Source organism: Oreochromis niloticus, linkage group LG2 (assembly GCF_001858045.2).
Source record: "Oreochromis niloticus isolate F11D_XX linkage group LG2, O_niloticus_UMD_NMBU, whole genome shotgun sequence".
Taxonomy (NCBI): Eukaryota; Metazoa; Chordata; class Actinopteri; order Cichliformes; family Cichlidae; genus Oreochromis; species Oreochromis niloticus.
Window position 1 is genome coordinate 22,181,390 of NC_031966.2, and position 23,039 is coordinate 22,204,428.

General features: G+C 38.8%; 3 protein-coding genes across 5 annotated transcripts in view; 1 reads left to right on the plus strand and 2 right to left on the minus strand.

Moving 5' to 3' along the window:
- Positions 1-94: 94 nt before the first annotated feature.
- Positions 95-5,220, minus strand: polr2g (RNA polymerase II subunit G). Its single transcript, XM_019365625.2, has 9 exons — positions 5,095-5,220; positions 4,742-4,949; positions 4,367-4,476; positions 4,062-4,221; positions 2,907-2,957; positions 2,734-2,799; positions 2,219-2,290; positions 612-645; positions 95-421 (listed from the first exon to the last, which is right to left on the minus strand). The coding sequence occupies exons 2-9, from the start codon at positions 4,751-4,753 to the stop codon at positions 408-410; spliced, it is 519 nt and encodes a 172-aa protein (XP_019221170.1). The 5' UTR covers positions 4,754-4,949; positions 5,095-5,220; the 3' UTR covers positions 95-407.
- On the plus strand, positions 5,220-8,635 carry si:ch211-175m2.5 (uncharacterized). 2 transcript variants are annotated; one of them, XM_005467584.4, is made up of 6 exons: positions 5,220-5,348; positions 5,482-5,554; positions 5,643-5,816; positions 5,896-5,995; positions 7,188-7,318; positions 7,508-8,635. In XM_005467584.4, the coding sequence occupies exons 2-6, from the start codon at positions 5,504-5,506 to the stop codon at positions 7,793-7,795; spliced, it is 744 nt and encodes a 247-aa protein (XP_005467641.1). In that variant the 5' UTR covers positions 5,220-5,348; positions 5,482-5,503; the 3' UTR covers positions 7,796-8,635. The 2 variants fall into 2 exon arrangements, with proteins under 2 accessions (XP_005467641.1, XP_025767384.1); XM_025911599.1 differs by lacking the exon at positions 5,220-5,348 and having other exon boundaries at positions 5,448-5,554.
- Positions 8,636-20,748: 12,113 nt separating this feature from the next.
- Positions 20,749-23,039, minus strand: part of LOC100696880 (neuronal acetylcholine receptor subunit alpha-7) — a 33,242-nt gene continuing 30,951 nt past the window's right edge. For both annotated transcript variants that reach the window (XM_025911609.1, XM_005467585.4), the window contains 2 exons: positions 22,044-22,153; positions 20,749-21,942 (listed from right to left, as the gene is read on the minus strand). In XM_025911609.1, the coding sequence (XP_025767394.1) occupies positions 21,349-21,942; positions 22,044-22,153 (704 nt within the window). In that variant the 3' untranslated portion in view covers positions 20,749-21,348. The remainder of the gene's footprint in view (positions 21,943-22,043; positions 22,154-23,039) is intronic.

Sequence of the window (23,039 nt, forward strand, 5' to 3'; positions counted from 1 at the left end):
TCAAAACATTCGAACATGACTTAAAAACTTAGCTACAAATGCCACTTGTAAAGGTACTAACACAGGGAGATAAACATACACTGACACAGGGATGTAAGAACAAATTAAATATTTTATTACAGCACACGCTAAAGCAAAAAATATGTAGGAATGATGGGCATTCAAAATAACATAAACACTACTAATATGGATACTTCTATTTGCTAGCAATTTTTAAGTAAATTTGTTAACACTCTTACAACATTTCCATAAAAAAAATGTAGGCTGTACAGCATAATAACATGATGTGCCTATAGGGCTTGGCCCCCGTCTCTATTACAGAACAGTAGAAAAATAGTAATTATAAGACAGACAAACTGAGATACAATGCAATAAAGTCCCACTGTTTCATGCTCCTCAGAAGAAAATCAGCTCACGAGACCTGAAACAAAATACAGATGGTACATTTTAAGTTTTTTTTTAAAAAAACCATACACCATTATTTTTGTTTGTTTGTTGTTGGGGTTTTTTTGTACAAATAATCATAACCAAACTAAAGCAACAACAACAACAAAAACAAAAAAAGCAGATCTATGACCCATCTGACAATTTACTGTGGTCTAATAACTTACCCAGATAATCATCCATGAGAGATCCAATGGCAAACTGAAAAACAAGGAAAACTTTGTTTTAATTTAGTTTAAAGTATAAAAGATCGATGAAGGGACAATACCATCCCACATTGATTTGTTGAGCTGAGATTTTTCACTGTTACCGTCTTGGCATCTGTAAACTGGATGTGACAAGTGATCTGACTGTTGAACCATACACTTCAATAAGTATACCCTGGAAACCTCTCTTTCTGAATCTTAGAATGATTGAAATCTGATATGATTGAAAGCTTAATGTTCTATTCAATATGACCCCAAGTCCATAAACTCAACAGAAAATTCTGTACTTAGTTCAGAATTTTTTCACAAGTCCCATTTTTCTATGAACTTCTATAGGACCAGAAGTATTTGTGCAAACACAAATGCTCACAGTTGTTGTCACCCTTGTGAACTGTGACGTGTGCCAAAAGTGATGCCTTAACTGCTGCTACAGTCAGGCAGAAAACATGAGTGCACAGGCAAATCAGTTTTTACCTAGATACAACAAGCTGAAATGACAGCAAACATCAGACACCGTGCACGGCAGCAGTTGCAACGTTATTTTTCATACAATATGTTGAAATTATGGTTCAGCAGCTGTAGCGCGCTGGCAGTCTGCAGACAGCACATCGACTGGCAAAGAATGTCTGCTGTTGATGGAGACAGAGTACAAAGTGGGTGGTGCAACCCATCTATGGGCAACTCTTGCCTGCGCTGCTGATGAGCCATCAGCCAGTTGGACCAAATTAAAATGCGAGAGGAAGTGAAACAGAGTTCTAGAGACACTGAAAAGTGTCCACTGCAGCTACTGTCTGTACTTTTAAATCTGTACTTTTTAATCTTTGACATTTTGGGGGTTTTTTTTCCACACTTCTCCTATTCATGGAGAACTCTGTGGTCGCTCTCTTCCCCATTTTGGCCCACTTGTCAACCAATCGGCATTCAACCAACACACAGCGTTAGCCACATCCTGCAGTTGGTATTTTTGCACTGGATGTACGCTTGTCTGTAATGAAATACATACGCAAAAAGACGCCATTGCAGTGCCATCAACTACACATTACACTGGTCCTGATAAACCAGGTGTGATTTTTGTAACCTGGCACACGTGGCATAACCTGTGCAGCCCATGTTGAAGACACAAGTGTAAAAGCGGGTCAGTCCTTACCACCATTTTAATAATATATTAGTGCAGGAGCTCAGAGATTCCCCAATTACAGAGAAGGAGATGCTGGAAGAGTTGGAAAAAGCAAACCTTTCTGGAGAAAACTCAGCGATCGCTTTGCTTTGTGTTTCGATTTCTCCCGTTTCCACACCAGCACTGATGCTGAGGTGAGACATATAATTCAGGAGAAGAGCCACAACCCTGTCATAAACTACGGGTTGGCCATGGCACAACTAATCATGTGACCAAAACTAGGTGTAAGGCCCTTCTGTACTGCCTTAACTTTTTAGAGCCCATCACTATGAACATCTTTTATATTTCTAGGAAATTAACTCCTGCTTAAGTGTATATGAAGTACTTAACTAAAGAATAGTAACAAACTTGGGGTGAAGTAGTTCTTCAAAAAATAAGAACAAACACTTACAATGTCATTCTTATCCACTCTGGTTCCCACAATCTTCAGCCGGATCTCATCATCTTGCTGGATTACAATGTCCTTAAAAATAAGAGGAAGAAACATCCTTAAATGCAAAACTGACACTTGTGTTTTAACCTTTATCTTTAGTATAATGTGAACACATGTCTGAGTTTGCTGAAAACTTTTTTAACACAAAATAACAATAATAATAATAATAATAATGATGATAATAATAACAATAATAATAATGTTTATTTTATTCTGTTGTATATAGTATTTTATCTTATTTTATTGCATTCCAGTGTTTTCTAATTTCTGCCACATAACTTTGCACTTTTGCTGTAACAGAACAAATTTCCCACCTGTGGGACTAATAAAGGTCATCTTATCTTATCTTATCTTATCTTAATTTTATTTTAAAAGCCAATAAAGGCAAAGAAGAGAAATGTATTTTAATACACATTTCTGTAACACTATTATTGTTTCAACTTAAGAAATGTTAAATAACAATGAAACAATACCTCATCAACTGTCTTATAACAGGGTGGATTAGAATTGGGGTCAAACTCCATTTCTGAGGGGATCGACTGCAAAAGAAATGTATCATGAGATTGAATTACAAACAACATGAATACTACAAAGTGCACTAAACGACAACTAATTAAACACAATTGTAAATATCTTGCTGACTCACGTGGCGAGAGATGAAGCAGGACATGGGACCTATTTCTGTGAACAAACCGACCTGTAAGAATTACAGACATATTTAGAAACATTTCAAAAGGAAGACAAAACACTATTCTTTTTCAGCAATTCATGACTTCATTTTTTAAAACTGGACACATTTAGTTTAACACTTTGGCTGTTAAAGTGATTCAGAAAATTCAGAAGTACATTTTTTTTTATATTTCTACATCTTATAGGATGGCTGGAATACAGGATATAGAGACAAGAGAAGGGAGAGGTGGTGGCAGGTTTTATGCCAAAGCATATCAATTCGATTTAAGTCCAGACTTTCACTATGCCACTCCAAAACTCTTATTTTAGCTTTTTAACCATCCAGAGGTGTACTTGTTTTGACTCATTGTCCTGCTGCATAATCCAAGTCACAGAGAGCCTCAATGCACAGACAGCTGAATGCATTTTTCCATTTGTAGTTAAACACTCTCAATGTTGTTCAGTGGAGTCCCAAAACCTTAGAAATGGCTTTGTAACTCTTCCCAGACTGACATGTGTCATTGACTTTGTTTCTCATCTGTTCTTGAGTTTCTTTAGTGTGTTGCTTTTTGAGATCTTTTAGCCTACATCACTTTGTCAGACCAGTCCTACTTCAATTCAATTCAGTTTTATTTATCTAGTGCCAAACCACAACCACAGCTGCCTCAAGGCGCTTTATATTGTAAGGTAAAAAACTAACAAACATGGAAATCCCCAACAAGTTAAGTGAGTTCTTGAGTCAACAGGTTTGACAGTGATCAGCCCTGGGTGTGGATAGTGAAACTGAACTCAACTTTCCAAAAAAAATAAAAAATTCCAAAATGATTAGTCATATTTAATGTAAGATTTAAAATGTAGCAGGAATTATTTTTCACACAGGGCCAACTAGGTTTTGGATAGCTTTTTTCCCCTTAATAAATGAATTCATTTAACACTGCATTTTGTATTTACTAAAGTTAAAACCCTCTCTCTGATATAATTTTTTTTTGATGATCATCAAATATGAAAAAAACAACAACAAAAAAAACAAACACAAACAAAAAACTAAGAAATCAGAAAGGGGGCAAAAACTTTCCTACAGCATGGTATGAACACTGTGTTAGGGCTTTAAGACTCTAAACCTGCCCCTCACCTTGTTAACCTGAGTGACCACTGCATCCACAACTTCTCCTTTAAACGGACGGAAGACAATGGCCTTGTATTTGACTGGATAGAGGACAAAACCTCTGCCTGGTTGGATTACGCCAGCTCCGATGTTGTCAATGGTGGTAACTGCAATGACGAAGCCATACCTGCAAGACAGAATTAAACAAATTATTTAAATTGCAAAACAACCTCCATCTGTGGCCCAGTTTTCCAGAAGCCAAAGGTCAAATTTCAACCTCTTTTTAGCCTTTGATTTAAAGTATTTTTAAGTCAAACACAAGAGTCACTCACTTGCCAGTGCAGGTCCCCTCGACCTCTGTGAAGAGCTTCTGCTTCACGGTGTTCAGCAGATTTGGACCAAAATATCTCGGATGTAGTAAGATTTCGTGCTCCAAAGAAATCTGTGAAAACAAGGCTTCTCTAAATTAGCTTGCCGTGGACAACGTCACTGCTCAAGCTATTCTGCTGCCGTTCAAAAACAAGAGAAAAAACACTGGTATCATCTCCACACAACTATAAAAGCGCAACAGTGATAACAGCTTTTAAGGGTATATGATAAAGTTTTACAAAGCTACAGTAGCTACAAGCACGCCAGCCAAACTCTTATCAACAACAGAACCAGACTGCTGTTAGCGATTATATACGGAGAGCAATACAAATACTTACATGGTAAAACATTTCGGTCTGTTTACGTTTAGTCCCAACTCAAAAATCGTTTTATTATATTTTCCAAAAGATGTTTTTTCGTGTATTGAATGAAAACCAGCCGCTCGTTTGTTCTTGACAAAGTCACTTCCGAGTCAGAGGACGATGTTGGGATATGGGATGTTGTTGCCCTCAGTTCTGTCTCTCAGGAGCGTGTCGCTTTTCTTTCCTAATTTTGGTAGACACGAAAGTCAGCTCTAATAATCACAAGTTAAGTTAAATAATAAATATTAATAACAATTTAAATACTTTATCTGCTTTATCTAAGAATCGCTTAATTAACTATTTAAACGACCCACAGAAATCAGGCTAACCTTTTCAATCCAGTCACAGACTGACCCCTGTCGGTGAGGAGGACTAGTGCGTGAGGGTGTGGACGTGCAGCAGGCGTGCCTCCATACTGGGTTTTGATTGGTTTGTTTTCCACGAGACTATTAACATCTGACATATAAACGAAGCAAAAACGAGTTATTTGCTAACACGGTAGCTAATTAATGGTCAACACTGCTTCAGTTATTGTGTAATGTGACGCACTGTGGAGTCGAATAGGTGACTGAAAGCTGGATAGGTAAATATCCCTGTTTAACTTAGCGACATTAGCTCTAACTTTGTGCCTCTTAAGGATTAGTCTGACTTCCTTAAAAACCTCTTCGCCTGGATACAGCAGTAGCTGACTGACGATCAGATTAATCTCACACCAGCCTCCAGTTTCTGCTGACTGACATGGCGAGTAACCTCGTCTCGAAGCTGTTCCGCCCTCCTCTGACACAGCTTGTAAGTTGTTCCATACTTTTCCACTTTGTAGGCTATCTCCAGCGCACTTTATGGGTGATTTTATGTGACTGCGCTGTCCTCCCTGCAGGTGTGTCTCCGTTCAGGTTGCTTGTTTCGGGGGAAGGGGGCGGCGGCAGCAGCGACGGGCACCAGATCTTCCTCCAGTGGCTCTCCACCAGAGAAAATCAGCCGATACCCAATTCCTTACAAGAAAGATCTGCCGTATGATATAGTGGAGCTTATGGAGGAAGTGGAATCAAAGGTTTACATATGAGGCGTTCAAGGTCTTTAAGTCTGCTGAACTTGATTCTGCTCCCCATTAAACCTGTGCTTCCTTACAGGGAGGATTTTTGCCCAATGTCTTTAAAGTGCTGTCTCACAGGCCGGCAGAGTTCAGAGCCTTCTTTGCATACTACAACGAACTGATGAACAAGGACACAGGTGTGCTTGTGTGCTGTATGTCTTTGTTTTAGCAGCAGGTGCGTTTTGTCTGAGATTCAATTGCATGGACAAACTCGGGGAGGTCCAGGGCCTTTCTGTGTGGTGTTTGGATCTTCTCTCCGGGTACTCCGGCTTCTAAGACACCCTTTTAGTGAGGTTAGGTTAATTGGTGAGTCTAAATTGGACAAAGTGTGGATAGATGGATGTTAGATTTCCTGACTCCATGTAGTCTAGACCTGTTTATTAATTCTTCCTTTCAGAAAAGGATTTCTAAAATTCAAAACCTCCATCGTTTGCAAAACTACACATGTAAATCCTGTCACATTCCAGGATATCTATAGCACTCTGGGTTGTGTTTGGTATGCAGGCTTAGCAGCTACCTTTAAAAAGAATGCATTATATTGCCTGGTATGAATGAATGTATCCAACACACGTAAAAATGAGGTCTTTTCATACTTGCTTGCACTGCAGGGGATTGATGATGAAATCACAACTGGAAGATATTTGTGAAATATATTCCTGTAACAGGGGTTGTTTTGTTTTAACTTTTAAAATACTGCTGTGTTTATTTTCATTTCAGATTATTTTGGTAATGTGTAACCTGTGAGTCACTGTTTGTCCAAAAGAAATGTGTTCAGTAGCTTAGAAATGGGACAGCGCCCTAAATTATGTTTCACAGAAAGTTAAAAATTATTTTTAATGAGAAGCCTTCAAGATGGGACGTAAACTAGGGTTAGGTTACCCTAACCCTAATGTGGGAAGTGGCTCATTCTAGCGCTTTAATATTAACAATCGCTGCGATTTTCACTGTTTAGCTATTTTGTTGCTACAATGTAAATTAACTTTTCCAGGTGTAGGCATATTTGTTTTAGCCTTTGTCTGCAAGTCTGTACATCTAAAATAAAATCTGTCCTGAACAATGCACCACAGCCTGAGAGTCTAGCAGATTGGCTTTAATTCTAAACAGTTGAGATTGCGCCTAAGATTGTTCAGGTTTACTGATTTACTGGTAAAACTTTAACTAGATCAGGTTTTACTTCAGTCTTTTAGTACAGGAGTGGATTGTTATTTGAAAATGTTTGAGATTAATAAGTTCTTTTGTGAGAAGTGTTTGCACCTTTTCCTTAAACGCAGCAAATGTAATTTTGACTCAGTTTTTTTCCGGAAATTTTAAATGTCTATTGTTTTGCAGGTAGATTAACCAAGGCAGATCGTGAGCTGATTGTAGTGGCAACCAGTATCCACAACAGGTGTCTGTACTGTGTGGTATCCCACAGTGCTCTGCATCGCATCTACTCAAAGAACCCCACACTTTGTGATCAGGTATAATCTTAAATCCAGTAATTGTAACAAAGGTGTTTTAAAGTATTTTATATATACAATTTCAGACTGAAATTGTATATATCATTATGTGATGTGCGACATTAAAACTAGGCGACCTGTCACATCTCTTTTACTTTCTAATACAGATGCTGTTTGCATGTGGCCTAACTGGTGCTCTGTTTTCCCCAGGTCATTGTGAACTATGAAAATGCTGACCTGGCCCCTCGGGAGCGTGCCATGCTGGACTTTGCCATGGCCGTGTGTCGCTGCGACACCATCACAGAGCAGCACTTTAAATCTCTGGAGGAAGCGGGCTTTGACCGCGAGGACGCCTGGGACATAGCCGCCATTGCTGCTTTCTTTGCCATGTCTAACAGGCTCGCCCATCTCACAGACATGAGGCCAAACCTGGAATTTTTTAACCTGGGCCGCATACCACGGGACAAGAGCAAGGACAAGGCGGGCGATGGCAACTGAGAAAGGGAGATGTTACAACATTTGACCTGAGACAATCTGTATGTGATGTTAAAATGTTCATGGTGAAGGAAAATTCTTTTATATTGTATCAACATATGACTGTTGATATTTGAAGTGTGGTTTAATGAGGTGTGAAAGCCGTTCTACAGGTATACACGCTAAAGGCAAATTGACACTGAAATTAGTCTGAAGGTCAGGAGTGTAGAATTGAGATTTAAGTAGCTTGACTGAGCCTGTTTTGTTTGTTTTTGTGTGTGTGTGTGTGTTGTTGGTGTTGTTTTTTTTTGTTTTTTTTTTTTTTGGTGCCAAAATCAAGTTATGCAGCGCAGGCATCTAAATGGGGCTTGTAGGAATGGTTATGTTAAGATTTATTCAGATTCTCTCATGACTCACCAAGTTGTGGTTAATAGAGGGGTTAAGAAGTAGCCCTTTTTTTTTTTTTTTTTTTTTTTTTTTTGTTTGTTTTGTTTTGTTTTTCATCTGGTGGTGCTTTCTATCACCACCAGATGGTGCTGCATTCATGAACCTATTGGAATTTACACTACAGTCTTCTATATGTAACCTCTGACTCAATTCCATATGTGAAAGATGGGCAAATAAAACCCACAAAGAAGAGCTTCAGATAAAACTTGTACTGCTTATTCAAAATGTTGCTGAAAATTATGTCCAAGGTTTTGTTTTTTGTTTTGTTTTAATGCTGCAATCATGCAATCCTTTTTCCCGGTGTAACTCTTATCTGGTGGAGTGTCTCACTTCTGTATAATACACAGCATTTCCTCTGAAAGTTTACTTTCTGTCTGCTATCAAAAATGATAAAGTCAAACATGACTCCAGGCATCACCTGAAGATTTGCTCTTTTTTTTTTTTTTTTTTTTTTTAAATGCACTAAACTTTCCTGCTCACTTGAATATTTAGGTGATCTTCACACCAGGGGACATGAGATGTGTGTAAAGCTTACAGGAAAGAATTACAAATAGTGTTTCTGTGTCATGAACATCCTGAAAGTCAACCAGAGCAGATCCTCATTGTAGCATAATGGGATTATTTATGTATATACACATTTAAATTTAATTCCTATGCCAGAAGATGTGTCATTAAACCATTTGAAACAGAATCACCTGATGTTAGCAAAGGTCATTTCATAGATAGTTTTCTCCCTGTGACTGTCCTGGGAGACCTATTGATTTGATAAAGTGTCATATGGCTCATGTACTATTACAGGTTCACATTAAGCACCAACCTTTATGACCCCCATGTGTCCTATGACTGTTAAAATGAGAAAACAGTCTCTTGACAAGACAAGTAATCTGAGGCTGCCCTGCACCATTCACGTTGTAACTAGAATAGACTAAGATACAATTTTAAATGTGCGGTTTGTTGAGCTTGAGCACATAAAGAAGATAAGAAAAGCCTTCAAAATGAAGGCTTTAACCATTTCCTATTGTAGTCTGTATTTTGGTGGAGGAATCAAGGTTTTATATGGCAGCTGTATGGGGAGTCTGCAGGCCTGCCACAGTGTCTTTATTCTCCAGAGGGAGATAAAACAAAGCACGACACACATATCAAATGGGGTATGATAAAGAGCAGAAGAAAAAGAAAATTGAGGTTGGGGGTTATGTGGAAACAAAGGTGGAAAAAAGCAAAGTAGACAACATTTATGAAACATAACTTAGATGTTTCCAGATGGGGTCCAAAGGGTCCAGATTTACAGCATGAGGCACTCGAGACCACTGAGGCAATTACATAAATGCAGACAAACTGTGAATTGTCATTGCATTGATCATGATTTGCACAGTAAGGTTTTCTTGGTGTGAAATTGTATCTCTCCACTTACTTTGGGCATATTTGATAAATTCTTCAATATATTCCCATATTGAAACCAAGTAATGTGAAATTATTTTCCTGTGCTGACGGATTCCTGTTATTCATTTGTCATTTGTTCATTTCATGTTAATCTGTCGACCTTTTGAGAACAATCTCCAGATTTTACTGCGTTACGCTTCATCCAACATGGCGAGTGGAAAGATGAGAGGGGAAGTTATGGAAGAAGTTGCTTCTCATCTTTTATTCCTCCACTGGGTGTTCAGGCAGACTTGTCTGCTTTAATTTAACACAACTTTCAATGTTGTCAGACAGCTTCTCCAACGTTTCGCACTTCTTAGAGAAAAGGAAAAAAAGGGGCGAAAAAATATAAAGTAGGACAAATTAATTGAAATTAATATTTAAATAGATTTTCTTTTGCATCCAAATTGTGTATTCAGCATTTGCTCTTTTTGTTGCTGTGGTCTTGTTACGCTGTTCTGGTACTCTGTGTGCAGTTCACTTGTAAATTCCAACTCCAAGGCAGTTCAAAACTTTTCTGTCCTGTCTTCAGCGCTCTAAAACTGATGATAGGAATGAGGTTTACGCTTTTCCTTTAAGCAAGATGCTGTATCTCTACATAAGGGACACATTTGCCATTTGCAGTGCAGTAAAGAGAATGAAGACAGGCAGAAGAGCTAATTTCTAGCAAGTGAGCACATATGGGACATTAGCAAATGGAGAGACACAAGGATGAGACCATTATTGTCCCTGTTAAGAACGTGTCGGCTACTGTTAAGAATACGTGTGAGCATGCATATGTGCAGGATTGCATATGCACATACTTTGTCAAGCAAAGTGTGTCTGCTTGTGTGTAGAGTAAGGCTGTTCTGTAAGCCTTTGCAGCTGGGGTCATTTGCATGAATTTGGCTTGATGGAATATCACATTAACTGGCTACTTGCCCCCTTATCTGGGAGTCTAATCCCTACAGACTCATCGTGCAAACCCATCACACAGCTGCTAAACAGAGTGGAAAGGTTGGAGGGAAGTAGCAAGTAGCAATGACTGCGGTGGAAAAACAGAGCATCTATTTGTTACAGCCCTTGATGGCTTGACATTTCCTCTTTTGTGTGGCTAACCTTTTTTGAGTATTCCTTATATGCAAATTTGTGTTAGCGAGATCCTGACCTGGGCTGGATTCATCATCCTTTCTTCCTCACTCCACCTGCCATTGTCACAGTGCCCCAGTCCAATTCCTGACACCTGGTTAATAGTGCATCTAGTCTGTCCATTGAGACGGCTGTTATTTAGTGTGAACAGTTGGCTACTGTGTCTGTTACCAGCTTCCCTGCACTCATCGCCTACAAGTAAGGAGATATTATTGTTTACTGATATTATGAATAACCAAAGACTGCAAATAAATGATGGATGCACCTACATTTTGGTTTCATCAGAGGCAGATATCATCCCTAAGGACAATGTATGCTCATGTGATATTGGCTTTTCTAGCTCACTCTATCAACACCCTAAAGTATACCCTGCTTCAGGGCCGTGCAGAGATGTTTGAAGGGGCGGGTGCTCCAGTTAAAAAGGGGCACATAGAACCAGGCTGAATAACAACAACCCACATTCATCAGGAATTTAATATGGAATCACATCATACTACAGCCGCGCACCACCCAGGTGGCAAAAAATGTGCATGCTCTTTGCGAGCTCGTTCCCGGCTCATAACCAGTACGCTCTGCCATCAACGGTGAGCATTGGGTAATAGTAGTCATGTGGCTGATGCAAACCAGATCCTTAATTTAGCAAAATTGTGATTAATAGTCAAATGTTATTGTTGAGGGGCACAGGCAGGGCTCCACATGCACACACATTAAATAAATAAATAAATAAAAATTTACCTCAAGAAATGAACACTTGGGGCACCCATCAGGATAGGGGCAGGTGCTTTTGGTTGTTTAGATTAAGTGCAGGACCCATTAAGTCTTGGAAGCTGTATATGGACTTAAGTTAGGAGTCCACTTTTAGTTATATTTTTTCCTCGACATGTGTAAATCTCCTAATAGACAAGGGTTGGTTTCACTCACTATGAGCAGAGCCCAGTGTGTAGAAAACAGATTGCTGAGTTGTTGAAAGAAATGATTTAGTTTAAGAAATAAATAAACTTGGCACAGAAGCATGATGCAAGAAAGATGCAATGGAAAAGTCAATTTGCACATCCAAAACCTGATCATAGAGCTCATAGACCTTTTGTAGCAGCTGTCACTGAACGCATCACAATGATAAAAGTCGCTGACTCGCAGATAAAGGTGTGGCAGCAGTCAGAGGGAATTTAAAACAGCAATCAAATGAGCCATTGCACAAATGTCGTGTTTGATATGTTCCAACAAAGACCCTGCTAAGTTTCCCTTTGTAATGGCTCAAAGATTAATAGTAACCCAGTTAAAAATGCTTTTTTTTTAAACAAGCCCATGTGAACCTCGCCTAAATGGAGGTATGGTGTGCTGCAGATTAGCAAGATATCAGTTCATTTGTGATAGTTTTTAAGGGCTCTGCTTGATGTTCTTTCTGTGCTTTGTTTTTTTTTTTAAATGATTTTATGTAGGAGTGAGATATAGTGGCCTCACCTTACACCACTGAGCCCTGTTTGTCTCAAATTCATTTCTCAGTTGTCTGTATGGTCTTTTTTCCTTTTCTGTATTTTGAGCTGGTTTGTGACATAAATGGAGTTTAAACATAAATATTTAGCTGACTGAATTGGGTAAAATCTGATATGAAGTGTTAACATTCCCCCTACTTGCACTAACAGATTAACCACAGGTTAAGCAAAGCCGTCATCTAAACAATTGTGACATATATAATAATAAAAAATGTGATGATCAGTTCTGGTTTGACTAGGAAAATAGGTAATCAGGCAGCATGGCCACCTACTGGTGGTATGATGTTCATGGATATTGGTCCTTTAGGAACTATACACTTCCCTGCACAGGTTCTCCTTCCCTTGTCAAATCTAATGAGTGAAATCCAGTAAGGTATGAAGGGTTGTGGTGTAAATGGATTCACCGGAAGCTATCTGGAATTGATTTTATGCACCTAAAATGAAAGAGCAAGAGTTTAATGAGACACGTAACACCTCTGAGAGTGAACGGTAAGCAACTGATGGGAAACTCCAACTCAGTAAAATGGAACAAAACACATAGCTGCTGCTTGGTCATGGCTTCCTACTTTAGTACTCGAGGAAGTGTTTTCAAACCGATAATCCACATACTCAGATTACTTCATGCCTGAGGATTATTAGTGAATCTTTACTTAACCTCAAATAAAGCTTTCACTCCTTTTGTGTATCCTTGCTTGTTTCACAGCAGGTAATTTAACAATGTGTGCCTGCATGAAAGAACCATTTCTGTAAGTCAAGGCATGAAGGCGAGTGCTGTAAAAATAATGGCTTCAACATTGCATGGATGTCAATTCCATCTTAATGATCTAAGGCTCCGTTATCATAGTGTTGAGGATTCAGATTACGGTTGAATCCAGCGTTGAATGTTGTAAATAATAATACAAGTCAGTCTTCACTCTTGCTGTCCTTGAAACCTGACAAGATCTGGGCAGACTACTATATTTGAAATGTTTGCTCAGCTAGATTGATAACTAGGTATACTCATAGCTAGCTAGCTAGCTAGATGGGTTAATTAGTGATAATAAATTGGTCATAGGTGTATATTGTGAGCGTATACAGTTGTGTTGGCCCTGTGACAGATTGGTGACATGTCCAGAGTATACCCTGCTTCTCGCTCTATGACATCTGGCAGCCCATATCACCACTCCATCCCAAATCCTTGACTCAGATAAGCAGAAGAAAATGGAGGGAAATTGCTCTAACCAATCTAACAAATGTGCTGGCTGGACAGGGAGATTGTGTGTTTGGGATTCCTTGGATCAGAGGACCAGGCAGGTGGCCTGGCAACATTTAGGGAAAAGAGAAACAATATTCTGGTATGGCGGCGGCAGCATCCAGCAGGGTTGGATTAATTGGGACCGGAATGAGAAAATGTGAAGAGGGAGCAAGAGGGGCGGTAATGGCCTCTGGTGATGTTCAGTATTTGTGCATTGAAGCTAGTGTGTGTTGAGAAAGCAATAACATTTGGCTTTCAAATCCCACTCACCAAGCATAAACACACACAGTTCCACCCACTCATAATCCACCTGCCACACACACAAACACAAAGTGAGAGCTTCATTTTTCTTTAAAATAATAATGCTGGCCCAGCAGTTCAGCAGGCAGAGGTCATTCCCATATTGGATGGTAATAAGGTTGAGCTTCATTCCATAACTTTTTTATGGATTTTATTACTTTTCTGCCCTTTCCTGACTTTTCCCTATAGCTTCCTGAACCTGTTTATGGTTTGGATCCCTAAATTATTCATCTTCAGTCCGTCATATACTGTTGTTGCATTTTTAGGTTCATAGATTTTAATCTATATTCGCAGGAAAAACTGAACTAAAAAATCTGTTTTGGTTCAATTCTTCTTGATTCCCTGTGATGTATGCATCATTTGCACGCCGAGCTCAGCAGTCTGACATGAAATCTGGCCTCACTGAATCCCCCACTGTGCACAGCATGTGTGATCGAGTTTATGTTGTCGGTGCATGCTAGTGTTTATGTGCGAGTGTATTTCCAGAAGTTTTGCATGTGTGTGTACGTGAAGGCGCCCTGACATTCAGTCTTGCTACCACTTTAACTCCATATTAACAGATCCAGACTTCAAAGCTTCTGTTGTTGGCTCGATATAAAACAGCAACACCGGGGAACACAGCAGCAGCAGCAACAACAACACTTTTTTACATGTTGTGATCCCAGAAAAGTCTTGAATGCGAAGGTCTGGCAAGTATTTCAGGCACTTAAACATTAACAGGCTGACTTTCTCTCCATCATTGGGAGTTTGCTATACATACCAGGTGGTGCTCATGAAATGGGGTGCACACATCTGTTCTAATGGAACAGTCTGATTGCTTTTCCAAGACCTCCAATTTTTTTTAATGGTGAAAAACATACAACATGATCTGAAGATGTAAAGCATGAGAATGCTTTTAAGGAAGGGTTAAAAATGTAAACCATATTTGCACAGGTTTGAAATATAAATTATATGCCAGAAAACAGAAAGACTTTTTCCACCCACAGGGGGAAATCTCTGAATTTTGCTGAACATCTACTATCACAGTCCTTGGATTGCTCCAGAGCATGCTGCTGCTGTATTTCTGCTGTGTTCACTGAGCTCTGCTTAGGTCATGTATGTTTTACTGTAAATCTATGCTGTAAAAATCTTGAATTATTAATGCTGATATTAATTAATAGCAACAATAAAGATATTACAATATAATGTGTAAGTGTGTATCACAAACTTACCATTACCTTCTCACCACTGCTGTGCTCTGCTCCATGATGATGTATCAGAGGAATACCAGAGCAACCAGACTTCTAATTAAAGGGAGGTGAGTGACTTCTAATTCATTATAAATGGATTATACAACGTCTCCCATGCTTGCTGTGGATCTGTTGTATTTAAATGTGTGATATAAAAATAAACTGACTTAACCTGACTGTGTTTCCTGTAAATTCATGAATAGGTCCAAGCCTAAAACTGATTTAGAGGTTAAAATGTTCCTCCATGACCTGAATGCCCTAATAATTTTTTACACTTGCATTGTTTTTGTTTATAGTATTGAATTTGTTTGCTGCATGTTTAGGTCCTTTTTATTTTTGGTTTTGCGTGCGCGTTAGGTGTCCTTGACTCTTCTTGCCCTGAGTTATGGTTGTTTGTTTGTACCAATATGGCACCAGTGTCCTTCTGCTTTGTTTGATGACAAATAATGACAAAATGTTAGAGATGATAATATGTCAGATGTCGACACTTTGAGGTAGAATTTTAACCAGATTAATTACAGTAAGTTGGTGTTTTCTGGTCTTGCTTCAGTGCCAGTTAGTAAAAGAAAAGATTCCAGTGAAACCAGTTGGGAAGTTAAAAAAAAGACTTTTTTTTGGCAGCACTTATGTGGTAACATGTCACAACAAAATTTACTTAATTTACCAAAGAAATATGAATTCTTCTTATATGGGGTCCTTTAATGAATGTTCATTAATCCTTTAAAGTTGATATGCGTTTCAGCCTTGTATCACTAATATGGATACAGGCTGGCTATTTAGGGTTTATTACTGTTTAATAACATACCTGTTACTAACCTCAAGTCCTGGATTCAAATATAACTTTCCCCTGCTTATTTTTTATTATTTTTATTTTTTATATTTTTTGTTCTTGCTCCACTATACCATCATCGGTGTGTAGACTGTGAGTGCACACAGACATACAAATATACACAAAACCTCAAGGGTGTAGCTAAGGCAAGCAAAGCAAAACAAAGGAGGGCCTGTCTTGCAGAAACAGAGTGAGGGGGATTAACCTTTAACACAGTATGCTTTATATAGAGAGGCTACTTGTCTCCCAGCCAGAATATCTTAAGAGCTTTTATGCATAACACACACACTCACAAAATATATGAATACATGGGATATAGAAGCTCTCTTATCACAAACCTTTCATTTGTAGGATTCCCTCTTTATTCTCATTTATGTAATATTCCCACTGACTGAGTCTAAGTGTCTTCTCTCTGAAAGTGTCTGTGTGTGGTTTTGTTAAACCAAACTCAGTTTATATCCACAATTACACTTTTGCGTATGTTCTCCACCAAAATATAAATTCTAATTATCTAAATTCACAGAGAAATGGAACAAGGAGGTTAATGTACCCTCTTTGTTCTACTTACAAATTGCACCGGTGTTTAATGGTGCATTTGTATTAGGATGCAGTTGCATCTCCTGCTTATAGTATGTTGACAAAATTATTCAAAACCTCCACTGTATTAGCTATTAAACAATGTCTGATCGTGCAGTTTCATGTTTTACATCAACGAATAGATTTTAAATTTTCAAGTTAACGTGTTTCTTTAAAAGCTTGTTCATAGTGCTGCCATTGAGGTGCAGTGCTTTCATCTCCTGCTGTCATGGACTGTTTCACTCATTTCTATTCCCATGCCCTTTTAATAAGTAATTTGAATGCTAACGCAGTGCAGCAGGCATATCTCAGTACAGTACTTTAGTGCCTCAACATGTTCTACACAGACACACACACACACACACAAAATAATGCATGCACGAGAATAAACATTGAATAATGGACGTGAATAATAGAACTGCTTATGGTCAGAAAGAAATAAGTTCTCCCATGAGAGAAGGCATCTGCAGTAATTCTTATTAGTACCCCATGATATTTTTACTTAGCATTTTGTTATTGTTGTTATTGACATATATTTAGTCCCAAATATTTTTTTTATGTCTTGTTTTCACAGTTTTAATCATACAGTATTTAATTTCCACTGAATTCACTCGAGGGGTAACCCCGCTCAAAACAGTCTTATGAAAAATAACTTTATGTTCCTGGTGAGAAATGTGTTTATAATATAAGTTTCCATACCTATTAGCATTAGCTTGGTGGCCAGTGGCATGACATTAGTTACAGGGCAAAATATATTATTAGAAACCATTTCTTATTGTCTCAGTGAATAGCACACAATGAAATACACTGCGAAAATTAAGGAAATGTTTAATCATCACTGCACAACCTCAAAACAGTTAAATTTTAGAGACATCCCGCTGTCCAGTCAGGAAGTATAAACCAGTGTGAATCTATTTCACCTGCTTTTGTGTAAATTACGTCACAGCAGGTGCAGTGTCAAGACAAAAACAACTGATCTCCCCAAAAAGGAATGGTTTTGCAAATGGTGACCACAGACTGGTGCTCTAGTCTGTTATTTCTCCTGACTGATTTTCCTCTAGTTTTGATTTTTGTTAGTGCCCTTGTCACTGTGGGTAGCATGAAACCATATCTGCAGCCTATTCAGACTGCACAGGCAGTCCAGCTCCTCCAGGACGGCACAGGGCATCTTCATGGTTTTTGGACAGGGCACGTTTTGTGCAAGGAGTAACTGGTCCAACTGGCCGGCCAACAAAATGACCTCAGTCGGGCTGCTCACCTGCATGTTTGTGATCAAACTGTGAGAGGCTTTAGTCCAGCACCATGCAAATTGATTTCCATTTTCCACCAAACACCAAAACTGGCAGGTCTGCCACTGGCACGCCATTCTCTTCACAGATTAAAACAGGTTCAGACTGAACATATGTGAGAGATGTAAAAGAGCCTGGGGATGCAATTGTAAATGTTACACCACATGCATCATCATCCAGCATGACCGATTTGGCAATGAGTCAGTGGTAGTTTGGGGAGGTATATCCTTCCCTAGGGTCACACAGACCTCCACATGTTAGCCAACGATATCCTGGCTGCTGTTATGTCCCAGGATGAAATCATCAGACATTGTATCAGAGCTTAAATTGGTTCTCTGGGCCCATGTGAGGTCTCATGTGCCAGATTGTGTCGGCAGTTATTGGATAACAAAGGCACTGGCCCTCATGGCAATCGTTGCCTTGGTCTGAGAACCTCTGGGGTGTTGTGTATTGGTTCATCTCAGCCACAAAACAGTGCCAAGGAATGTCCAGGAGCTAATTCAGGTCTAGGAGGAGATCCCCAGGACACCGTCCACCATCTCAACAGGTATTATCAAGAGTACATACAGGTAAATGGGGGCCATCGATTATTACTGAGCCACCTTCTGACCTACAGTGGGGCAAATATTTGTTATATCCCCTGCTGAATTTGTAAGTTTGTCTAATTACAAAGAAATGAACTGTGTATAATTTTAATGGAGAGAAAGATAACAGCAAACTAACAAATTCTGCAGGGTTTCCTATTATTATTTTCCCCAACTGTAAGTTGAGATTAACTTTTGTTACTTTGACTGTTTGGTGTGATTTTGATCAAATCTATAACTGTGATTTTATTAATAATAAAACACAAGCATGAGGGTGAGATTGATCACAGTTATATAATACAACAGAAGGAGGAATCTTTAGAGTTCTTCATTTTTATAAAAAATAAATAATAAATCAATAGGAAGTATACATTTCAGTCTGTGGCATCATCTATACATACCAACTACATCAGTATAGATTTTTCTTCATAATAAGAGGCACATAACTGTACAGTGTGATTTTTTTTCAGTCTAACCCTTCAACCAAAAGGTTTATTTTGTCACGTCCACCCCTGCAAAATAAAACCCACCCTAATTTCTAAGCTTCAAAAAATTTACCTGCCTTCTCGTCAAACAAATCCTGGACAAAGGTTTTATTTTTATTTAATGTTGCCATGTGAATCGGGATGATGCCAAAATAATTGATTTTCAAATGATAATACTTGTAGTTTTACTGTGAATAAAATGAGTTTGTGCTTGAGTTCAGGAAAATTGTGGTTGTAGAAGGAAATGTGCACTTGTAAACTGGTTTTAACACTACTCCTGTCTGCATACATACAACAGTAAATTCGCTTCAAGACTTGAATGCAGCAGTCATTCTTCCTGAAATCTTGGCTCAGTCCTATCAGTTGGAGTTTATCCACAAAACATCAAACAGTTGGGACTTTAGAGAATGTCTTTGTTGGTCTCACAAAAGAAAAAAAGGAAAAGAGGAAGAAAGAAATCAGAGCATGTTTCCTAAATCACAGAAGGAAAACATGCCCCAAATTCCTGGTCATGGTTTTAGCTCAGATTTATATTTAATTTCCTCCCGCATTCAATTTTTTATTCCCTTCCCTATCTGGGACCAAAGACAATTTTATGCCACTATCTAAGAAAACCAAAGCTTTACTGAAAAGAGAGAAGAATATACAGATCCTTGAATAAAATGTTACACTGTATTTGCCTAGTCCAGTAAGATCCTTGGACTGTTTAATGTGTCCGAAGGCTAAGACTCTTGCTAAAGATAGAATTTATTTTGGAATCCCAGGCCATTAAAAATGTGGCATAATGACTATATCAAAGCACTAAGCTAAATTCTGCTTGTAATGTCCTGGATTAAGAGTAAAAGTTGCACTGAAAACATCAGGTTTATATTTTTGCCTTAATTTGGCAGCTGGCAGTAAAGCAGCAGAAAACTATATTGGATATGTGTGTTGGGATAATCTCAACTATTATTTGGGATCATTCTGTGATTAAAAGTATTCAATAAATGCAATATTCACAAAAATAGACCAATAAGGATTAGATGTGATTGTGTTTTATGTGTAGACTCTATAGTGACTGTCTCACATGGCAACAAAGCCACACGTTTGCCTCCTTCTACATTATATCCCCACAGATTTATGCAGAGCCTGTTATACGGAGAATAAATAGTCTTTTATTAACACAGAGAGCAAAAAACTCACACTTAGGCAGAATGAAAGCGATAAAGACTGTAACTACCACAGAATGGTGGCAACTGTTCCATGGGTGGGAGGTGGAGGTGGAGGTGGAAGTAAACATTTACAGCTTTCAGTCACTTTCAGAACCTCAGCTCCTTCAGGAAAACTCATACTGGGATCGTGGCCTGAATCAACACTATATTCTTTGGTGATATGGTGGCAAATGAGGTTATGTCATTTTCTGCTTGCGATTGAGCCTCCAGCAAGTGTCAGCAGTGTCAAGGATTCAAAAGTCACTTTGTTCTTCATCCTTAGAAACCACGTATGATTTCCAACAAGTGCAAACTCTTTAACAGCTTTCAAGTGATTGCTTGTTTTTTAAACTGGTGCAACTACGTGACCTGTTTTCAACAGTTAAATGAATATTAAGCGCATGTCACGTCAGTGCACTTGATTAAATGATTTACTGTACAGGTCAACATGTGATATTTTACAGTACTCGAAAAAGAAAAGACACCAGTTCATCTTGTTTTTACTGGTCAACAACCATAAATACCAGTCAACACATTGCTCTCAATACAATACACCAGATATTTCATAAACATTATTTTTCACTGTCCCAAACAGCTCTTATTACGTTACAGATTCTACAGTTCGAAATGAAGAGGCAAGACAAAGTGAGAAGTTCCTAAACTGATGAATAAAGAACAATAAAGCAATAAAGTTTTGTTCAGTGCTCTGTTGATCTACGCGAACAAGAAAACGATTCACAGTGAAACATCTCATTTCAGTAACTAGGCTAAACATTTTTTACAAGGTTGTTACATTATCAGAAGTAATGTGTGACTTCCTTATTAGCTTGAAAGGTAAAAAATGGGTGTATGAACTCAGACTGAGGTGTTGCAAGTGGACAGGAGAACAATATTTAACAAAGAGGACTGTGGTGGTGTTTGTGTCATTGGAGAGGTGATTTTAATGGACAGCAATGATATTTACACTAGTTTCAGAGTAAAGACAGTTAGTAGTGTCTTCCCCTTACTTATATCTTAATGTAAAAAAAAACTTAACTTCTCACTTATTTTCTGTGTTCTGTGGTTTGTTTGTTTGTTTGGTTATATTTTTTTCCTTTTAAAGATAGGATCAATCTATTTCTTACATCAAGACAGAAAGAATAAAAACATTTTTTCCTGACCTGTATGATGTAGCATGACGCAGGTGCTTTGCATTTATTTACACCACATTTTGAAGTTATTTTTTCTCATTAAACCCTGCAAAGCTCGCCTGCTATTCAGTAGATTTGGTTGGTTTGGGACCACGTACATTTATGCCCTCTCCACTGTCCTTACTCTTACACTCTCTCTCTCCCTGTTACACCTTCTTCATTCCTTCTCTCCTGCTGTAACCAGTTATGTGAAGTCCTTAGAAACAGCCTCTATGAAGTTGGGTGCAGACAACAGGATTGTGAAGGTACAAATGATTGAGAAGAGAGAAAAGGCCACCAGACACAGCCGGTCCACTACTGCCGCTGCAAACTTCCACTCGCTGCAGATCGCCTCAGCCTCATCCTGGTCCCGGAACCTCTGAGCTATGTATGACACCTCCTCCAAAATACGCTGGATCTCTGGTGGGGGGAGGCCCACTCCCATCCCCAGGCCTACAACACCACTGCTGACATGTGGCTCTGCCTCATCACTGGGGGAGCTGTGGGCACGTCCCCCAAGCGTTACCCCAGAGTCACTAGAAGGTGGACAGTGTGGGCTTTCTATGGGATGGTAACTGCCAAAGTAGAGGCTCATGGAACCATTGGAGGTGCCTGAGGGTGGGCAGGACGTCTGTGACATTGGCACAGTAAGGCTTGGTACTGTTCCCATCTCTATGGAGCTGGTGCTGGAGTGGTGGTGGGAGGTGTGACGGTATTTGTAACCCGGCCGCTTGCGCTCATCGCCAGGTTGCTTCATACGGAGAAACCAGGCGCACCAATTTAACAGAACCACACGGATCTGAAAGAAGAAAGGGGAAAATCAACACACAGGCACCGTTAACGTATTCATTCAAACACAAACATGATGATTATCTTTTAATATAAGCTTCAGTCACTCACCCACTTAGGCATCTTCCCGCCATGAGGGTCATGGTGGTGAAATTGTAGGACTATAACTGTAACCACCACAGACATTCCCACAATCATCATGGTGCTGGCAAAGTACTGAGCTGTTTAGTACACACAAACACACACACATACACACAAAAAAATCAACAAGGCTTAATTGTTTTTTCCCCAGAATTATGTATGAGATCAATCATTTTATTACTTGTGGCATTTTTTCCCCGTTACTCCTCATTTTATTATTAGATGCTCATAATTACTAGCATTTAGGAACAGACAAGACTGAATAAACTAGGCTGATTTCACTCTATCATGAAAGCAGCGCAATTCTCCTCAATCTACAACACGCTATTTTGCTAAAGGGAAGAGATGCACATTTGAACTGAAGCTGGGTGAATAAAAGCAGTGCAAAACAGTGCAACAAAACAGAGAACAAAGGTGAATAAACCCAAAAACGGAGGAGAGAGAGAGAGAGTCTTATCAGGAAACAGTAAAGGAGGGGGTAGGATAAGTGTGTAGGTGGAGCTTTATTATTATTTGTTAGGATATTTTAAACAAAAAGATAAAAGAGGAGAGGTTAGGGCCTTAAAGAAAAGAAAAGAAAAGAAAAGAAAAGAAAAGAAAAGAAAAGAAAAGAAAAGAAAAGAAGGTTATAGTAGAAGTGGAGCACGAAATTAGGCTGGTATTAGAAAGTGTATATCTATCTATACGGAGGTAGAGTCAATAGAAAAATACAAGATGTACAGTAATTCCAGAAATACGGTAAGTGGACCCAAACCACATTGTTATTTGTGACAGAACAAACCAAATTATGAATTAATCAGAACACAATTAAAATGAACTAAGTTAAACAAGATAAGAAGTAAAATAAAGTAAGAAATTAGCACACTTATCTTGTGATTAACGGCTGGCGAATAATAAAAGACTCATGCCCTGACAGCTACAGTAACTCAGGCATACACACACACACACACACACACACACACACAC

Excerpts from the sequence above, each read along its gene's own strand:
- polr2g (XM_019365625.2), bottom strand. Across the intron at positions 4,222-4,366 it reads GAGGGGACCTGCACTGGCAA|GTATGGCTTCGTCATTGCAG; the intron begins GTGAGTGACTCT and ends TCTGTCTTGCAG. Across the intron at positions 646-2,218 it reads GAGTGGATAAGAATGACATT|TTTGCCATTGGATCTCTCAT; the intron begins GTAAGTGTTTGT and ends CTTGTTTTTCAG.
- si:ch211-175m2.5 (XM_005467584.4), top strand. The coding sequence starts at position 5,504 with ATGGCGAGTAACCTCGTCTCGAAGCTGTTCCGCCCTCCTCTGACACAG. Across the intron at positions 5,555-5,642 it reads GCCCTCCTCTGACACAGCTT|GTGTGTCTCCGTTCAGGTTG; the intron begins GTAAGTTGTTCC and ends TCCTCCCTGCAG. Across the intron at positions 5,996-7,187 it reads ACTGATGAACAAGGACACAG|GTAGATTAACCAAGGCAGAT; the intron begins GTGTGCTTGTGT and ends ATTGTTTTGCAG.